This window comes from Oncorhynchus masou, chromosome 28 (genome assembly GCF_036934945.1).
Source record: "Oncorhynchus masou masou isolate Uvic2021 chromosome 28, UVic_Omas_1.1, whole genome shotgun sequence".
NCBI classification, from domain to species: Eukaryota; Metazoa; Chordata; class Actinopteri; order Salmoniformes; family Salmonidae; genus Oncorhynchus; species Oncorhynchus masou.
Window position 1 is genome coordinate 5,820,394 of NC_088239.1, and position 19,801 is coordinate 5,840,194.

Below are 19,801 nucleotides of genomic sequence, written 5' to 3' on the forward strand. Positions count from 1 at the left end.
CGAACTACAGCTACATTCTTAAAGAGATAGGCCTATTCACATACACCCCCCCCCTCCCAACACACACACGCGTTAATGAAATATATGTGAATTTGCTAATATCAATTTAACTCCCTGATCAACAGTGACAATGTTTGGTGTTGCTGAAAAGACCATGGTTAGAACAGTGGTCCTGTGACTCAGGTGGTGTTGGGGGGGGGGTTATGGCCTACCAGGTGGTTTAGACTAGGGTGGGTAATTCCAGTCCTCTGGGGCCTGATTGGTGACACAGTTTTGTGCTGACCCACGATCAAGCAATAAATAGGCTAATATTGCTTGAGATTTGGGGTTGCATGGCTCCCCAAGCCGGTCCACCAGGCCTATTAAAATTAAAATATGCTTCTGGGAAGATTTATCCCACGCAGCCGTCCTTCCTGCATGTTCTGGTTCAATGTAGTAGAAACTGTTATTATTGAGATTATTATATTGACAGGTTATGACATGACAGTATGGCCATCAAATGCAATGATTTAAACTACATGACAGGGGATGTTGCATTTTGTGGTCTGGATGCTGACTTGTTTTGTTGAATAAACTCAACAAAGCCAAAAAACTTACTTGATTAATGGTTAAAGCTTAATTCAAATCAATCTCAGCAGTTTGGTTTTCCCCGTTGACATCCATTTTATTGTTGCTTAGACTGTTTCCATGAAACTGTACATACATAACGCTTTCGCGCTCCGCTCCAGCTGGTCCAAACGAGTGTCCGTAGTAGCAATCATGGCAGTGTTGTTAGGACTATTCACGGGACTTTGTTTTACAGTGATTTGTGTTATAGTGCGGCTTCTGATTGTGATTCGTTCTGGAGCAAAATGTAAACCTGGAGAGAAAGGTCCCGTCTGCGTGCTTATCGTTGCTGGATCAGGTATCAACATTTTAAAAGTAACGTTAGTTAGCTAACTGGCTAAGCTAGCAGCAGGTACTGAAGCGTCCGAGACAATCCTTTGCTTTTTGGGGCATTTATGAATATTTGATCAATTACTAGGCTTTACACTTAATTAGCATTTCTTGCTGCCTTTATGCTAGTTATTAAACTACAGAGTAATAACAAATAATCGCGTTGTTAAGGTAACTAGGTAACCTAGCTATTATTAGGGCCGACGTCACCAATAACAAACATGACGTGGCGGGTAAAATGAGGAAGAGATCAGCTCCTTTAAAGCTAAATGTATTTTTTTTAGTCTGTAACATTATAGTGCGCAGTCGGTGTTTTTTTTTTCTTTAGAAACACTATTTTGCTTGTCTGTGAGTAATTGTAAATTGCACCATTATACGGGTGATACTGTTTTGTTCTCTCAGTTAGTGCCCTCTCTGTGAAACTCGCCGTTTGTGAACTGCAGCATGCTTTCGATTCCATACGAAACTTGCTTGTTGACATTAAAACAACGTTTGTTAATATCCAAGTCTCATGGTATGGACCCCACTGACTTGCATAATATAGGCTAGCTTGAGTGGAGCACAAATTGATTGATGTTGTAATTTAAAACGCATATAGATAAAAATAGATGGATAGATAAACTAGGTAAACGCACGCAAATACGTATTAACCTTGGTTTCTTACTTAGAATAGTCCTGTTTGACTTTTGACAACAAGAAGATGATTGTACAGGTGACACTCCTGCCAGTCTTAGATTATGGTGATATAATATGTCTCCTCTGTTTTGGGCCAAACTGCTTTTAGTTATAGTGCTGCTCATTCCTTCAGGATATATTACAGCTGGACATCCTGGTTAATTAGGTCCCTTTTAAGACTTTAATACCGGTTCATTGTGAAATGTACTTGTAAAATCTAAAAAATTATACTTTGTATATACTTTGTTGTAAACTGTTTTGGATCTTTGTAACACAGAGCACCATTGGAAAAGGAGACCCAGGGGATAATATTAGTGCTCGCTTCTATTAACCATGTGTCCTATTGTACATCTATGCATTCATTGTGTTTTTTTTTTCATCAGGGGGACACACCACTGAGATCCTGCGACTGATGGAGAGTCTCTCTCAGTCCTACAGCCCAAGACACTATATAATCGCAGACACAGACAAGATGAGTGAAGACAAAATACGCACCTTTGAAAACTCAAAGAAAGACACTGGTTCAAAAGGCCAGGTAGGCCTACAGCCTCTTGCACATTTAAGTAGCATAGTTCTTGAGTAGCTGATTTCAGACACAGTCATCAACTGCCCTTCAAAATAAGGAAAACATGGACAAATGAAGGTCTCAAGATCCCTGTTTCTTACTGCATTGTTACCGTTTGTTGAAATATGAATTCCTCTCTGTAATAGAATGTCTTACATAACAACATTTTTTTGAGTTTTAATGATCTTTATAAGTCCACTTCCATTCAAATGAACATCTTATGTTGTTAAAATTCTCATTGAGATGAGATTCTGATCTGTAGTGTAAATCGAGTTCTCAGTGCAAGTCCTATCCTCGCCACTAGATGGGGTCAACTCCTTTTCTTTCTTTCTTTGGTGTAACAACACTTCCCATCACGAGGCTACTTGCCATTGGGATAGATTTCTCTCTGTATATAGTCAGTATTGCTTGTGGTACCTGTCCCTGCTGTAAGTTGTATATTTTAGCCTACTTTGTCCTATCAATGTACCTGTGAGATTTAAGCGAGTCGTCTCCATTTTATCACCTCCTTCTCTTCCGTCAGTTTACCATCCAGCGGATCCCTCGAAGCCGTGAGGTGCGGCAATCCTGGAGTTCCTCTGTGATCTCCACTCTGAACGCCCTGCTCTACGCCGTTCCTCTGGTGTTCAGGCTCAGGCCAGACATGGTAGGCTGAATCATAATATATCATCTAGCCTTGTTAGGCCAGACATGGTAGGCTGGTTCAGCCTTGTTAGGCCAGACATGGTAGGCTGAATCATAATATATCATCTAGCCTTGTTAGGCCAGACATGGTAGGCTGGTTCAGCCTTGTTATGCCAGACATGGTAGGCTGAATCATAATATATCATCTAGCCTTGTTAGGCCAGACATGGTAGGCTGGTTCAGCCTTGTTAGGCCAGACATGGTAGGCTGAATCATAATATATCATCTAGCCTTGTTAGGCCAGACATGGTAGGCTGGTTCAGCCTTGTTAGGCCAGACATGGTAGGCTGAATTATAATATATCATCTAGCCTTGTCAGGCCTGACATGGTAGGCTGCATCATAATATATCATCTAGCCTTGTTAGGCCAGACATGGTAGGCTGAATCATGATATATCATCTAGCCTTGTTAGGCCAGACATGGTAAGCTGAATCATAATATATCATCTAGCCTTGTTAGGCCAGACATGGTAGGCTGAATCATAATATATCATCTAGCCTTGTTAGGCCAGACATGGTAGGCTGAATCATAATATATCATCTAGCCTTGTTAGGCCAGACATGGTAAGCTGAATCATAATATATCATCTAGCCTTGTTAGGCCAGACATGGTAGGCTGAATCATAATATATCATCTAGCCTTGTTAGGCCAGACATGGTAGGCTGAATCATAATATATCATCTAGCCTTGTTAGGCCAGACATGGTAGGCTGGTTCAGCCTTGTTAGGCCAGACATGGTAGGCTGAATCATGATATATCATCTAGCCTTGTTAGGCCAGACATGGTAGGCTGGTTCAGCCTTGTTAGGCCAGACATGGTAGGCTGAATCATGATATATCATCTAGCCTTGTTAGGCCAGACATGGTAGGCTGGTTCAGCCTTGTTAGGCCAGACATGGTAGGCTGAATCATAATATATCATCTAGCCTTGTTAGGCCAGACATGGTAGGCTGAATCCTAATATATCATCTAGCCTTGTTAGGCCAGACATGGTAGGCTGGTTCAGCCTTGTTAGGCCAGACATGGTAGTCTGGTTCAGCCTTGTTAGGCTAGACATGGTAGGCTGAATCATAATATATCATCTAGCCTTGTTAGGCCAGACATGGTAGGCTGGTTCAGCCTTGTTAGGCCAGACATGGTAGGCTGAATAATAATATATAATCTAGCCTTGTCAGGGCAGTCATGGTACTGTTGTCTGTGTACTGTACAATGCGTTATCCCATTTAGTCTCTGAGAGTGTTTACTTACAAGCCCTTAACCAACAATGCAGTTCAAGAAATAGTTAAGAAAATATTTACCAAATAAACTAAAGTAACACAGAATAACAAGGTTATATACAGGAGGTACCGGTACCGAGTCAATGTGCTGGGGTACAGGTTAGGAATGAGGTAATATACAGGAGGTACCGGTACCGAGTCAATGTGCTGGGGTACAGGTTAGGAATGAGGTTATATACAGGAGGTACCGAGTCAATGTGCTGGGGTACAGGTTAGTAATGAGGATATATACAGGAGGTACCGCTACCGAGTCAATGTGTCGGGGTACAGGTTAGTAATGAGGTTATATACAGGAGGTACCGAGTCAATGTGCTGGGGTACAGGTTAGTAATGAGGATATATACAGGAGGTACCGCTACCGAGTCAATGTGTCGGGGTACAGGTTAGGAATGAGGTTATATACAGGAGGTACCGAGTCAATGTGCTGGGGTACAGGTTAGTAATGAGGATATATACAGGAGGTACCGCTACCGAGTCAATGTGTCGGGGTACAGGTTAGTAATGAGGTTATATACAGGAGGTACCGAGTCAATGTGCTGGGGTACAGGTTAGTAATGAGGATATATACAGGAGGTACCGCTACCGAGTCAATGTGTCGGGGTACAGGTTAGTAATGAGGTTATATACAGGAGGTACCGAGTCAATGTGCTGGGGTACAGGTTAGTAATGAGGATATATACAGGAGGTACCGCTACCGAGTCAATGTGTCGGGGTACAGGTTAGTCGAGGTATTTCTGAGTTCCTTTGAGTGTCATGCTGTATGCACATGTGCTCATCTCTCTGTGTCTCTCTCTGTGTTGTTTCAGGTGCTGTGTAACGGCCCTGGGACCTGCGTCCCTCTGTGCGCGGCAGGACTTCTCCTGGGCCTCCTGGGACTGAAGAGAGTCCTGCTCGTCTACGTTGAGAGCATCTGCAGAGTGGAGAGCCTATCCCTGTCCGGAAAGATCCTCTATCACATCTCGGACTACTTCTTTGTGCAGTGGTCCACCTTGAAAGACAAATACCCCAAATCAATTTACCTCGGAAGGATAGTCTGACTCTGAATAGACTATCTGAGGGGGGGGGGGGAGAGACTACCCTTCTTGTTTTTACTGATACTATTTCATCATGTTACAAACGGGAACACTTTGCTCTGATAGATCATGTTTAATAGTTCGCCTGCTTGATGGACTGTGATGTACATTTTTCTACAAACTACAATGTGAATACTTTGGAACATCGAGCCCTGTACATAATCTATAGATAATCTATACATAATCTATAGATAATCAATACATAATCTATACATAATCTATAGATAATCTATAGATAATCTATACATAATCTATAGATAATCTATAGATAATCTATACATAATCTATAGATAATCTATACATAATCTATAGATAATCTATACATAATCTATACATAATCTATACATAATAACTATTTAAAGCTGTTTTGGACCACCTCAATGTGTTATGAAATGGTGTTTTTATTATATGGTGCTGTGTACAGTGTAAAGAAATACATATCCATACCTGATATGTAGCTACAGTAGATCTGACTTGAGTGAGGTGTTGGTGTCACTACCATCGTGAATAAATTACATTACCTAAGCTTTCTGGTTTAGAATTCAACCCGATGAAGGTAAGAGAGAACACCCAAAAACAATGCGCTGAAACCAGCTGTTGTCCTGTAGTGGTATGACGGGATGGTGTAGTGCTGTCTAGTGGTATGACGGGATGGTGTAGTGCTGTCTAGTGGTATGGTAGGATGGTGTAGTGCTGTCTAGTGGTATGGTAGGATGGTGTAGTGCTGTCTAGTGGTATGGTAGGATGGTGTAGTGCTGTCTAGTGGTATGGTAGGATGGTGTAGTGCTGTCTAGTGGTGTGGTAGGATGGTGTAGTGCTGTCTAGTGGTATGACAGGATGGTGTAGTGCTGTCTAGTGGTATGGTAGGATGGTGTAGTGCTGTCTAGTGATATGGTAGGATGGTGTAGTGCTGTCTAGTGGTATGGTAGGATGGTGTAGTGCTGTCTAGTGGTGTGGTAGGATGGTGTAGTGCTGTCTAGTGGTATGACAGGATGGTGTAGTGCTGTCTAGTGGTATGGTAGGATGGTGTAGTGCTGTCTAGTGATATGGTAGGATGGTGTAGTGCTGTCTAGTGGTATGGTAGGATGGTGTAGTGCTGTCTAGTGGTATGGTAGGATGGTGTAGTGCTGTCTAGTGGTATGGTAGGATGGTGTAGTGCTGTCTAGTGGTATGGTAGGATGGTGTAGTGCTGTCTAGTGGTATGACAGGATTGTGTAGTGCTGTCTAGTGGTATGACAGGATGGTGTAGTGCTGTCTAGTGGTATGACAGGATGGTGTAGTGCTGTCTAGTGGTATGGCAGGATGGTGTAGTGCTGTCTAGTGGTATGGTAGGATGGTGTAGTGCTGTCTAGTGGTATGACAGGATGGTGTAGTGCTGTCTAGTGGTATGGTAGGATGGTGTAGTGCTGTCTAGTGGTATGGTAGGATGGTGTAGTGCTGTCTAGTGGTATGGCAGGATGGTGTAGTGCTGTCTAGTGGTATGACAGGATGGTGTAGTGCTGTCTAGTGATATGGCAGGATGGTGAAACCAGATGATGTAGAGTTGTCTAGAGATTTGTTTGCCTATATAGGTTATGTGGATACCCCTTCACATGACTGGATTCGGTTATTTCAGCCACACCCGTTGCTGACGGGTGTATGAAATCCAGCACACCGCCATGCAATCTCCATAGACAAACATTGGCAGTAGAATGGCCTTACTGAAGAGCTCAGTGGACTTTCAACGTGACCCTGTCATAGGATGCCACATATCCAACAGGTCTGTTCCTCAAATTTCTGTTCTGTTACAGTGGCCCCGGTCAACTGTAAGTGCTGTTATTGTGAACTGGAAAGTCTCGGAGCAAGAACTACTCCACAAGTTAGTGTTGGCCACACGAGCTTACAGAATGGTAGTGCTGAAGCGTGTAGTAAGTTACAAATGTACTGTCCTCGGTAGCAACACTCACTACCGATTTCCAAACTGCCTCTATCTGGAAGCAATGTCGGCACAAGGACTGTTCATCGGGAGCTTCATGGAATGGTTTTCCATGGCTGAGTAGCCAAGTGTCGGCTGGAGTGGTGTAAATCACCCTGCCAAGTGTCGGCTGGAGTGGTGTAAATCACCCTGCCAAGTGTCGGCTGGAGTGGTGTAAATCACCCTGCCAAGTGTCGGCTGGAGTGGTGTAAATCACCCTGCCAAGTGTCGGCTGGAGTGGTGTAAATCACCCTGCCAAGTGTCGGCTGGAGTGGTGTAAATCACCCTGCCAAGTGTCGGCTGGAGGGGTGTAAATCACCCTGCCAAGTGTCGGCTGGAGGGGTGTAAATCACCCTGCCAAGTGTCGGCTGGAGTGGTGTAAATCACCCTGCCAAGTGTCGGCTGTAGTGGTGTAAAGCTTGCCACCATTGGACTCATTAGTCCAACGGACTAATCTGGGTTTGGCGGATGCCAGGAGTGACAATGCTCTAAGCGATGTCCATACAGAAATGGTTTGTAGAGATTGGTGTGGAAGAACTTGACTTGGCCTGCACAGAGCCCTGACCTCAACCCCATCGAACACCTTTGGAATGAATTCAAACACCGACTTCGAGCCAGGCCTAATCGCCCGACCTCACTAATGCCCTTGTGGCTGAATGGAAGCAAGTTCCTGCAAAAATGTTCCAACATCTAGTGGAAAGCCTTCCCAGAAGAGTGGAGGCTGTTATAGCAGCAATGTTCCAACATCTAGTGGAAAGCCTTCCCAGAAGAGTGGAGGCTGTTATAGCAGCAATGTTCCAACATCTAGTGGAAAGCCTTCCCAGAAGAGTGGAGGCTGTTATAGTAGCAATGTTCCTACATCTAGTGGAAAGCCTTCCCAGAAGAGTGGAGACTATTATAGCAGCAATGTTCCAACATCTAGTGGAAAGCCTTCCCAGAAGAGTGGAGACTATTATAGCAGCAATGTTCCAACATCTAGTGGAAAGCCTTCCCAGAAGAGTGGAGACTATTATAGCAGCAATGTTCCAACATCTAGTGGAAAGCCTTCCCAGAAGAGTGGAGACTATTATAGCAGCAATGTTCCAACATCTAGTGGAAAGCCTTCCCAGAAGAGTGGAGACTATTATTGCAGCAATGTTCCAACATCTAGTGGAAAGCCTTCCCAGAAGAGTGAAGACTATTATAGCAGCAATGTTCCAACATCTAGTGGAAAGCCTTCCCAGAAGAGTGGAGGCTGTTATAGCAGCAATGTTCCAACATCTAGTGGAAAGCCTTCCCAGAAGAGTGAAGACTATTATAGCAGCAATGTTCCAACATCTAGTGGAAAGCCTTCCCAGAAGAGTGGAGGCTGTTATAGCAGCAATGTTCCAACATCTAGTGGAAAGCCTTCCCAGAAGAGTGGAGGCTGTTGTAGCAGCAATGTTCCAACATCTAGTGGAAAGCCTTCCCAGAAGAGTGGAGGCTGTTATAGCAGCAATGTTCCAACATCTAGTGGAAAGCCTTCCCAGAAGAGTGGAGACTATTATAGTAGCAAAGGGGGGGACCAACTCCATATTAATGACCATCATTTTGGAATGAGATGTTTGACGAGCAGGTGTCCACATACTTTTGGTCATGTAGTGTATGTAACTGACTCGCCACACACAGACCGTATCTTTTGAAATCTGAGCCATTTTGAAGTTCATCTCTATGCGGATGACTCTGCTCTGCTCCTATATGACAGCTCCTTTATGACTCTGCTCCTATATGACTCTTCCCAGCTCCTATTTGACTCTGCTCCTATATGACTGCTCCTTTATGACTCTGCTCCTATATGACTCTTCCCAGCTCCTATTTGACTCTGCTCCTATATGACTCTTCCCAGCTCCTATTTGACTCTGCTCCTATATGACTGCTCCTTTATGACTCTGCTCCTATATTACTCTTCCCAGCTCCTATTTGACTCTGCTCCTATATGACTGCTCCTTTTTGACTCTGCTCCTATATGACAGCTCCTTTATGACTCTGCTCCTATATTACTCTTCCCAGCTCCTATTTGACTCTGCTCCTATATGACTGCTCCTTTATGACTCTGCTCCTATATTACTCTTCCCAGCTCCTATTTGACTCTGCTCCTATATGACTGCTCCTTTATGACTCTGCTCCTATATGACTCTTCCCAGCTCCTATTTGACTCTGCTCCTATATGACTCTTCCCTGCTCCTATTTGACTCTGCTCCTATATGACTCTTCCCAGCTCCTATTTGACTCTGCTCCTATATGACTCTTCCCAGCTCCTATTTGACTCTGCTCCTATATGACTCTTCCCAGCTCCTATTTGACTCTGCTCCTATATGACTCTTCCCTGCTCCTATTTGACTCTGCTCCTATATGACTCTTCCCTGCTCCTATTTGCTCCTATTTGACTCTGCTCCTATATGACTCTTCCCAGCTCCTATTTGACTCTGCTCCTATATGACTCTTCCCAGCTCCTATTTGACTCTGCTCCTATATGACTCTTCCCAGCTCCTATTTGACTCTGCTCCTATATGACTCTTCCCAGCTCCTATTTGACTCTGCTCCTATATGACTCTTCCCTGCTCCTATTTGACTCTGCTCCTATATGACTCTTCCCTGCTCCTATTTGACTCTGCTCCTATATGACTCTTCCCTGCTCCTATTTGACTCTGCTCCTATATGACTCTTCCCTGCTCCTATTTGACTCTGCTCCTATATGACTCTTCCCTGCTCCTATTTGACTCTGCTCCTATATGACTCTTCCCTGCTCCTATTTGACTCTGCTCCTATATGACTGCTCCTTTATGACTCTGCTCCTATATGACTCTTCCCAGCTCCTATTTGACTCTGCTCCTATATGACTCTTCCCTGCTCCTATTTGACTCTGCTCCTATATGACTCTTCCCAGCTCCTATTTGACTCTGCTCCTATATGACTCTTCCCAGCTCCTATTTGACTCTGCTCCTATATGACTCTTCCCTGCTCCTATTTGACTCTGCTCCTATATGACTCTTCCCTGCTCCTATTTGACTCTGCTCCTATATGACCCTTCCCTGCTCCTATTTGACTCTGCTCCTATATGACTCTTCCCTGCTCCTCTACCAGGTGGAGTGTTGAAGATTATGAAACTTCAGTTCTAAAATATTACCTGTAAATCTGACACTGACAAACTGCATACTTTCAAACAAGGTCCCTTTATTCACACCGCAAAGGTTGAATGGCAGTGGAAGATCGCAATCTCAACGAAGACAACGTGTGTGTGTGTGTGTGTGTGTGTGTGTGTGTGTGTGTGTGTGTGTGTGTGTGTGTGTGTGTGTGTGTGTGTGTGTGTGTGTGTGCCATGCCCTTGAGCGTCCTTTTCCTCCTTGGATGGAGGCAAAGGGACCAATACTGCTTATTATGGCCTCAGGGCTCCCAGTGTATAGCAGCTTGGCTGTGACCAATAACATGCAAGGCAACCACCCGAGATGTCATTTATCTTGTCAGTGATTTATTAGACCTCCAGAGCAGCTTACAGAAGCACGTATGTTTGAGTGCCTTGCTCAAAAGCACATCCACAGATTTTTTTTTCCCACTTAGTCAGCTCAAGGATTCAAACCAGTGACCTTTTGGTTCCCAGCCCTATGCCCTTAACCTGGGGCGGCAGGGTAGCCTAGTGGTTAGAGTGTAGAGGTGGCAGGGTAGCCTAGTGGTTAGAGTGTAGAGGCGGCAGGGTAGCCTAGTGGTTAGAGTGTAGAGGAGGTAGGTAGCCTAGTGGTTAGAGTGTAGAGGTGGCAGGGTAGCCTAGTGGTTAGAGTGTAGAGGTGGCAGGGTAGCCTAGTGGTTAGAGTGTAGAGGTGGCAGGGTAGCCTAGTGGTTAGAGTGTAGAGGTGGCAGGGTAGCCTAGTGGTTAGAGTGTAGAGGTGGTAGGGTAGCCTAGTGGTTAGAGTGTAGAGGTGGCAGGGTAGCCTAGTGGTTAGAGTGTAGAGGTGGCAGGGTAGCCTAGTGGTTAGAGTGTAGAGGTGGCAGGGTAGCCTAGTGGTTAGAGTGTAGAGGCGGCAGGGTAGCCTAGTGGTTAGAGTGTAGAGGTGGCAGGGTAGCCTAGTGGTTAGAGTGTAGAGGTGGCAGGGTAGCCTAGTGGTTAGAGTGTAGAGGTGGCAGGGTAGCCTAGTGGTTAGAGTGTAGAGGTGGCAGGGTAGCCTAGTGGTTAGAGTGTAGAGGTGGCAGGGTAGCCTAGTGGTTAGAGTGTAGAGGCTGCAGGGTAGTCTAGTGGTTAGAGTGTAGAGGCGGCAGGGTAGCCTAGTGGTTAGAGTGTAGAGGTGGCAGGGTTAGAGTGTAGGGCCAGGGAAGTGGTTAGAGTGTAGAGGCGGCAGGGTAGCCTAGTGGTTAGAGTGTAGAGGTGGCAGGGTAGCCTAGTGGTTAGAGTGTAGAGGTGGCCCTAGTGTAGAGGTGGCAGGGTAGCCTAGTGGTTAGAGTGTAGAGGTGGCAGGGTAGCCTAGTGGTTAGAGTGTAGAGGTGGCAGGGTAGCCTAGTGGTTAGAGTGTAGAGGTGGCAGGGTAGCCTAGTGGTTAGAGTGTAGAGGCGGCAGGGTAGCCTAGTGGTTAGAGTGTAGAGGCGGCAGGGTAGCCTAGTGGTTAGAGTGTAGAGAAGGCAGGGTAGTCTAGTGGTTAGAGTGTAGAGGCGGCAGGGTAGCCTAGTGGTTAGAGTGTAGAGGCGGCAGGGTAGTCTAGTGGTTAGAGTGTAGAGGCGGCAGGGTAGCCTAGTGGTTAGAGTGTAGAGGCGGCAGGGTAGCCTAGTGGTTAGAGTGTAGAGGCGGCAGGGTAGCCTAGTGGTTAGAGTGTAGAGGTGGCAGGGTAGCCTAGTGGTTAGAGTGTAGAGGCGGCAGGGTAGCCTAGTGGTTAGAGTGTAGAGGAGGCAGGGTAGCCTAGTGGTTAGAGTGTAGAGGAGGCAGGGTAGCCTAGTGGTTAGAGTGTAGAGGCGGCAGGGTAGCCTAGTGGTTAGAGTGTAGAGGTGGCAGGGTAGCCTAGTGGTTAGAGTGTAGAGGTGGCAGGGTAGCCTAGTGGTTAGAGTGTAGAGGTGGTAGGGTAGCCTAGTGGTTAGAGTGTAGAGGTGGTAGGGTAGCCTAGTGGTTAGAGTGTAGAGGCGGCAGGGTAGCCTAGTGGTTAGAGTGTAGAGGTGGTAGGGTAGCCTAGTGGTTAGAGTGTAGAGGCGGCAGGGTAGTCTAGTGGTTAGAGTGTAGGGGCGGCAGGGTAGCCTAGTGGTTAGAGTGTAGAGGTGGCAGGGTAGCCTAGTGGTTAGAGTGTAGAGGCGGCAGGGTAGCCTAGTGGTTAGAGTGTAGAGGTGGTAGGGTAGCCTAGTGGTTAGAGTGTAGAGGTGGTAGGGTAGCCTAGTGGTTAGAGTGTAGAGGTGGTAGGGTAGCCTAGTGGTTAGAGTGTAGAGGCGGCAGGGTAGCCTAGTGGTTAGAGTGTAGAGGTGGCAGGGTAGCCTAGTGGTTAGAGTGTAGAGGTGGCAGGGTAGCCTAGTGGTTAGAGTGTAGAGGTGGCAGGGTAGCCTAGTGGTTAGAGTGTAGAGGTGGCAGGGTAGCCTAGTGGTTAGAGTGTAGAGGTGGTAGGGTAGCCTAGTGGTTAGAGTGTAGAGGTGGTAGGGTAGCCTAGTGGTTAGAGTGTAGAGGCGGCAGGGTAGCCTAGTGGTTAGAGTGTAGAGGTGGCAGGGTAGCCTAGTGGTTAGAGTGTAGAGGCGGCAGGGTAGCCTAGTGGTTAGAGTGTAGAGGTGGCAGGGTAGCCTAGTGGTTAGAGTGTAGAGGCGGCAGGGTAGCCTAGTGGTTAGAGTGTAGAGGTGGCAGGGTAGCCTAGTGGTTAGAGTGTAGAGGCGGCAGGGTAGCCTAGTGGTTAGAGTGTAGAGGTGGCAGGGTAGCCTAGTGGTTAGAGTGTAGAGGCGGCAGGGTAGCCTAGTGGTTAGAGTGTAGAGGTGGCAGGGTAGCCTAGTGGTTAGAGTGTAGAGGCGGCAGGGTAGCCTAGTGGTTAGAGTGTAGAGGTGGCAGGGTAGCCTAGTGGTTAGAGTGTAGAGGTGGCAGGGTAGCCTAGTGGTTAGAGCGTTGGACTAGTAACTGGAAGGTCGCACTGTTCTTAGGCCGTCATTGAAAATAAGAATTTGTTCTTAACTGACTTGCCTAGTTAAATAAAGGTAAAAATAAATAATAAAACCGCTAGCCTACCTGCCACCCTGTGCAATCTATAAAAGGAACCTGGATCCTTTGTCAATATTGGCTTATTATAGGGAATGTACATGTGTAATTTTAGTACCCTACAGATCAAACACATTTATTTTACCTTTATTTAACTAGGCAAGTCAGTTAAGAACAAATTCGTATTTACAATAATGGCCTAGGAACATAAATACATGCATAACTTACATATACTGTACATGTATAACATATAGGCTATTGTGCTTCAATTTCTGTCCTTTTTTCCATTCTGAATAACTAAAACGTGTAGCCACAACATCATGTCAAACCACATGCTCAGTAATAATATATAACATGTAGGATTGTTCTTGTTGAAACGAGGAGCATAAATCACTTCTTTATAAATGCGCAGCAGTAGCAGCCTCCAACACTGATCAGAGGCCATGTATATTCAGCTCATTTGATTGGCTCTGAAGTGTTCCGTCAATAGTCTTGCGACATTTTTTTAAAAAGTCGGTATTGAAGTGGAGAGGTTTCGGTGTCCGACGGGACACTGCGGTACTCACACGCCACCACATCTGCACGGATTTGAACTCCTCTTTTGGACTGACTGAACGGGACCCAGAAGTACGCTGTTCATTGAGTGTTACAAAGTAACCGAACGGAATCGTTTCAGCTACATTGTAGCAAGGGATATTGACTTTTAAATCTCGAACAAAGATGACTTCATTCAATAAGGGACCAGCCTACGGATTATCAGCAGAGGTGAAAAGCAAAGTGAGTAAGGAACCCGACCAGTAGTTAAATCCTTAGTTTTGGGGTATTAATAACCACATGGTTTATTATCGACGTTTTTGAACTGACCAGCTGAACAAACCCGGTCTGCTGCTGCGTGCTACAGCCAGGTCAGGATACAGGTAACGGTTTCAACTCAACTCTGCTATATGGAAGCGCCGTCGTACATCGTGGAATTGAGTTTATTCGGCTGGATAAATCAGAGTTGAAAATATGAGTATTTGTTCCGAGACGGGGTTTATTCGATTCTGATGCACAAGTGTTGTTGATAGGCTACATAGAAACTAAAAGTAGAAAATAGTTTGCCAGGAGTTTCTCTCACATCAATTAAGATAGGCAGGCCTAAATGTACGAAATATTTCAATTAAACCAATCACTGGAAGTGGCATGAATGGAAGCCAAGTCTAATTCATTGTTCGTAGCAGGGAGACATTATGGAGTCAGTAACGTAGGGGGGGATGGAGAGGCTATGCCCCCACATTTCAATTGGGCAACCAATGGGGAGAGATTGGGACTTTCAATCAAACGTATTTATGAAGACCTTCTTAGATCAGCTGATGTCTCAAAGTGCTGTTCAGAAACCCAGCCTAAAACCCCAAACAGCAAGCAATGCAGGTGTAGAAGCACGGTGGCTAGGAAAAACTCCCTAGAAAGGCCAGAACCTAGGAAGAAACCTAGAGAGGAACCAGGCTATGAGGGGAGGCCAGTCATCTTCTGGCTATGCCAGGTGGAGATTATAACAGAACATGGCCAAGATGTTCAAATGTTCATAGATGACCAGCAGGGTCAAATAATAATAATCACAGAGGTTGTAGAGGGTGCAACAGGTCAGCACCTCAGGAGTAAATGTCAGTTGGCTTTTCATAGCCGATCATTCAGAGTATTTCTACCACTCCTGCTGTCTCTAGAGAGTTGAAAACAGCAGGTCTGGGACAGGTAGCATGTCCGGTGAACAGGTCAGAGTTCCATAGCCGCAGGCAGAACAGTTGAAACTGGAGCAGCAGCACGGCCAGGTGGACTGGGGACAGCAAGGAGTCATCATGTCAGGTAGTCCTGAGGCATGGTCCTAGGGCTCAGGTCCTCCTCCGAGAGAGAGAGAGAGGGGGGGGTAGAGAGAGAGAGGGTGGATAGAGAGAGAGAGGGGGGGGGATAGAGAGCATACTTAAATTCACACAGGACACCGGATAAGACAGAAGAAATACTCCAGATATAACTTTCCATTGTATCATTATTATACCTTTAAATCAGTGAGGAACACAGACTGAGACCAAGGTCTCTTTTACAGCTGGGCCCTGCGTGTACATGTTCACACATACAGTTTAGGTACAATAATTAAGAAACTAAACAAGACAAACTAAACGATCACAGATAACACACAAAAATAATGTTAATTAACAAATACTAATAAATACAGCATATTTAATTTAAATACAACAGAATTAATTTACACATAAGTTGTTCTACTAACAACACAAGAACTTGCATTACCCGAAACAATTAACTGTACAGCTGTCAGTCAGATTTTGAAATAGGTTCCTTCACGTTAATTTAACAAAAACGTATTATTGTTTAAAGCCACACTCCTGAATGTGTTTCAATGACAGCCCATATAAGTGAGAGAAATGTAACCACTTTCAAGTTGTGTAGATGGAGTTATGGATACAGACACTTACAGTCAGTCCTTGAGAGATCACAATGGTAGTTTTTATACACATTCTACAACAACAACAAGAACTAAATATTGAGGTTATTAAACAACCTTACATTCTGTCTTACATTCAAGGCTAGACATATGTAATTACATATGTGGGTATGTAATTAGTTGAAAAGACTTATTGAACCGTTGGAAATGATGTGGATTGTATAAGTTGGCTGTCTGGATACTGTCAAGCTGTGTTCAGGAGAAACGATCAGCGTAGTAGGAAATCATTAGAGAAATGTCTATGTATAAGACAGTAGTTGTGGAATTGTTAGTTAGATTACTTGTTGGTTATTACTGCATTGTCGGAACTAGAAGCACAAGCATTTCGCTACACTCGCATAAACATCTGCTAACCATGTGTATGTGACAAATAGAATTTGATTTCATTTGATTTGGTCCATATAACGTTGGTCTCCTAGGCTACCAAGAGTTGTCTCTCTCTCTCTCTCTGTAGGAAATGACTGAATCGTGACGTCATCGGTCTGCCTACCCATCGAAAAACAGGCAGTCAAGGCCGGGGGAGATAGGCCCATGTTTAACGTGTTAGTCGGCTATGTGAAACTGTCTCATGTTTACAGTTTATGTCTGCCCACTCTCTGTTTGCTTTGATAGCATTGGTGCCAACAGCAAGCAAACCAAGCAGTTCTCTCCAGATAAAAGATCAGCAGACTGTCATGGTCTACTTCCTGTTGGCCAATGATGAGAATATCAGGTTAAAAGAGAGAAGACAATGGGCACTTTTCAACAAAGCTGAAGGAGTTTATTGACCAGGACAATGACTTGTGAACAACACAGTGGAATCTGGGATACTGGAAGTGTTTGTCAGTTAGCAGAAAGCAGTTCATCGACAGAAACCTATCAAGTGTTGTTGAAGTAGCTTTTAAGTGACATATTTCGATGTCGACGTTTGACACACTGAGTCAGTAGTTTGTCAAACGTCAGCAGATGTAATATCTCAAGCTCTGTCTGAATACAGAACAGAAGCTGGAGGAACCAGCATGCTATTAATTAATCTGTTGTAACAATAACCTGTGCTGAGGTCGCATTGAGGCTTAGAATGCCTCAGTGATCCATCTCTATCTCTGGCATCCCCAGAGTCTCACATTGACACACTTCCTGAACATGAGCAACTGGAAACCAAGGTTACCGGCAACAAACAACACAATCCGAAAGATCTCTAATTCACTGAGCTCTCTCTTTCTCCCTCCCTCTCTCTCTCTCTCTCTCTCTCTCTCTCTCTCTCTCTCTCTCTCTCTCTCTCTCTCTCTCTCTCTCTCTCTCTCTCTCTCTCTCATATTTGTTTTGTCCTTTTGAGAAGTCTCTCTACTGGAAGATGGGATATTATGAGAACAGATTGACTGAGCTGTGGTTCCAGACAGGGTTAAAAATCCTGTGTCTCAAACCATCTCTCTCTCTCTCTCTCTGTTTGTCCTGCCTTAATGAGACCAGACCATCTCATTCATCAAAGGCCCAGTGCAGACAAATATGTCCTGTGTGTTTAATATTCATTTACACACTGAGGTTGGAATAATACTGTGAAAATGATTATAATGACCTTTTAGTGTCAGAGCTATTCGAAAAGACTGTCTGAAATCTCTGCCTCTTTTGTCCTGCCTGGTGATGTCATCAGCCGGTAAATGAGTTAATAGACCAATAAGAAAGAGTGTTCCAAACATCTGCCAATAACAGCTCGTTTTCAGTTTCCCCTCTCCACTCAGACCAGTCATAGCAACGTTCTTGCTTGAGAAATGACTCTTTGCTAAGAAAAAATAAGTTTGTTTTCAATTAAAATGGTCAAAAATAATCACAGTAAGGTATTTCATTTTTACCCAGAAATGATTTGATATTGAGATAAAAAAAAAGTCTGTATTGGCCCTTTTATTAACTACTTAGTGGCCTCTGTTTCTGTTTGCGGCGGTATGACAAGCTTTTGGGTGAGGTAATCTTCTAAACCTCGACTGAAATCAGATGAGCGAGAGTAGTGCAACCAACACCGGGCTGGCCCAGCCGGGAAAACATTTTAAATGGAAATATCGTGTGCTTTCCGGTATATTCCAGGGTGGCTGCCAACACCGGATTTAGTTGAGAGATGCTTGTATTAATATACATATTAGTCTGACGGCTGGAAATGAAAAGCAGCTTTTCAGGTTTTCTAATGTACATGCGTGTTAATCTTGAAAGATGACCAGCATCTATCTGTCAATCAACCACACGCACACACACACACACACACACATGCACACACACACACACACACACACACACACACACACACACACACACACACACACACACACACACACACACACACACACACACACACACATACATACATACATACATACATACATACATACATACATACACACACACACACATACACGCACACACAGACAGGCGCAGCGGTCTAAGGCACTGCATCTCAGTACATAGAGGCATTACTATAGTCCCTGGTTCGAATCCAGGCTGTGTCACATCCGGACGTGATTGGAAGTCCCATAGGGTGGCGCACAATTTTCCCAGTGTAGTCCGGGTTTGGACGGGGTTTGGCCATCATTGTAAATAAGAATTTGTTCTTAACTGACTTGCCTAGTTAAACATGGACACACTTGAATTAAGAAGAAACAGCATAGAAAAAAAAGCTGCATTTTTGTAACTGTCATTGTGTTCAAAGTTACTTTCCCTCAGCTCATTTTATTTATATAGTCCTTCAAATCATCATTAGGAATCAAACAACCCTGAAGTGCTGTTCAGCGGGTCACCACCACTCTCCGGGGGTTGAAGTGTGGACCAAATGTCTGGCTGGTGTTTCCTTGATCTTACTTCTCAAGTGTTTTAAAATAGAACAGGAATTCCCTCTGGAGCCTTGGATCACATGACTGTTACATCTTTTCTACAGTGGAGGACAGGGAACTTCAAGATGAATTATTTATCCAGTTCTTGAGGTCACTGCTCTTGTTAAGGGTCAAGCTTTCCCCTAATCTGGTGCTTTCAACGTGAAAGAGAGAGTTGTTATTGAGGCCAGAAGGAGTTTGGTTACCGCCGAGTAGCCTCTAACTCAGTGGACACCAACCGGTCTTCAAGGCATTCCGAGTCGATCACCAAACATTTCTGTAGAAAAGCCAACTCGAATTGCATGTGCTATCTTTTCTTTTGTTTATGTGCTGAGCTGAGCTGTTGGCGGTAGGTGTACATGATACAGAAACCCTGTTCACTGGGTAGGCAAAGTGTTCCTGTTTTGAACTATTTAATTTAGCCTGAAAAGACAAAATTCCGCCTACCCAGTGGACCAAGAGGTCTGCGGATAATTCCTGTGTGCCTACTACACCGGCCAATCAGATGGCTCCAGTCACTGTGCCTATAGCTTGCTTCCAATCAGATGGCTCCAGTCACTGTGCCTATAGCTTGCTTCCAATCAGATGGCTCCAGTCACTGTGCCTATAGCTTGCTTCCAAGAGCCTGGTCACTGCCAAGTTTGATACTAGCCTACGTGAGATTTTATAACTTTTACCAAACCCCGATCAGAGAGAGAGAGACTGGGAAAGAATACAGCAAAGAGCTGCTGTTTTTTATGAGTTGAAGTTTTTATTCACTGGTTTCATTCAACTCTATTAGAAAATTAGAAAATGTGCTTCTCCCTCCATCCACTCGCAATGCAGCTGCAATGAATGAGTAGCCAAGTCTATCGATAGCCCTGCGTTGTGATTATTATTAGCAGCTCGTCGTGTCTATTTTAATATTGAGGAATTTCTCACTTTCTCTGTTCGTAGGAACAACCATGAATTTGTGCATGAGGCAGATGTGTTTGTGATTCGATTCGAGTGTCCCCTCTCTAGTCCATCTCACCGAAGGGGAGAGCAGGCTGTGAGAGGCAGATGTGTTTGTGATTCGATTCGAGTGTCCCCTCTCTAGTCCATCTCACCGAAGGGGAGAGCAGGGACCGTGAGAGGCAGATGTGTTTGTGATTCGATTCGAGTGTC

At 44.7% G+C, this 19,801-nt stretch overlaps 2 protein-coding genes and 1 long non-coding RNA gene across 4 annotated transcripts in view; all 3 read left to right on the forward strand.

The window, feature by feature from the left end:
• Positions 1 to 723: 723 nt before the first annotated feature.
• alg14 (ALG14 UDP-N-acetylglucosaminyltransferase subunit) lies at positions 724 to 5,729 on the forward strand. 2 transcript variants are annotated; one of them, XM_064943667.1, is made up of 4 exons: positions 724 to 904; positions 1,995 to 2,146; positions 2,700 to 2,822; positions 4,944 to 5,473. In XM_064943667.1, the coding sequence occupies exons 1-4, from the start codon at positions 760 to 762 to the stop codon at positions 5,172 to 5,174; spliced, it is 651 nt and encodes a 216-aa protein (XP_064799739.1). In that variant the 5' UTR covers positions 724 to 759; the 3' UTR covers positions 5,175 to 5,473. The 2 variants fall into 2 exon arrangements, with proteins under 2 accessions (XP_064799739.1, XP_064799740.1); XM_064943668.1 differs by lacking the exon at positions 724 to 904 and adding an exon at positions 1,182 to 1,450 and having other exon boundaries at positions 4,944 to 5,729.
• Positions 5,730 to 13,268: 7,539 nt separating this feature from the next.
• LOC135517119 (uncharacterized) overlaps positions 13,269 to 19,801 on the forward strand; it is a 30,836-nt gene continuing 24,303 nt past the window's right edge. Inside the window, exon 1 of the long non-coding RNA XR_010451993.1 lies at positions 13,269 to 13,323. This is a non-coding gene — a long non-coding RNA (uncharacterized LOC135517119). The remainder of the gene's footprint in view (positions 13,324 to 19,801) is intronic.
• LOC135517118 (calponin-3-like) overlaps positions 13,868 to 19,801 on the forward strand; it is a 29,115-nt gene continuing 23,181 nt past the window's right edge. Inside the window, exon 1 of the mRNA XM_064941146.1 lies at positions 13,868 to 14,101. Coding sequence (XP_064797218.1) covers positions 14,045 to 14,101 — 57 coding nt within the window. The 5' untranslated portion in view covers positions 13,868 to 14,044. The remainder of the gene's footprint in view (positions 14,102 to 19,801) is intronic.

Excerpts from the sequence above, each read along its gene's own strand:
- alg14 (XM_064943667.1), top strand. The coding sequence starts at position 760 with ATGGCAGTGTTGTTAGGACTATTCACGGGACTTTGTTTTACAGTGATT. Across the intron at positions 905-1,994 it reads GCTTATCGTTGCTGGATCAG|GGGGACACACCACTGAGATC; the intron begins GTATCAACATTT and ends TTTTTTCATCAG. Across the intron at positions 2,823-4,943 it reads TCAGGCTCAGGCCAGACATG|GTGCTGTGTAACGGCCCTGG; the intron begins GTAGGCTGAATC and ends GTGTTGTTTCAG.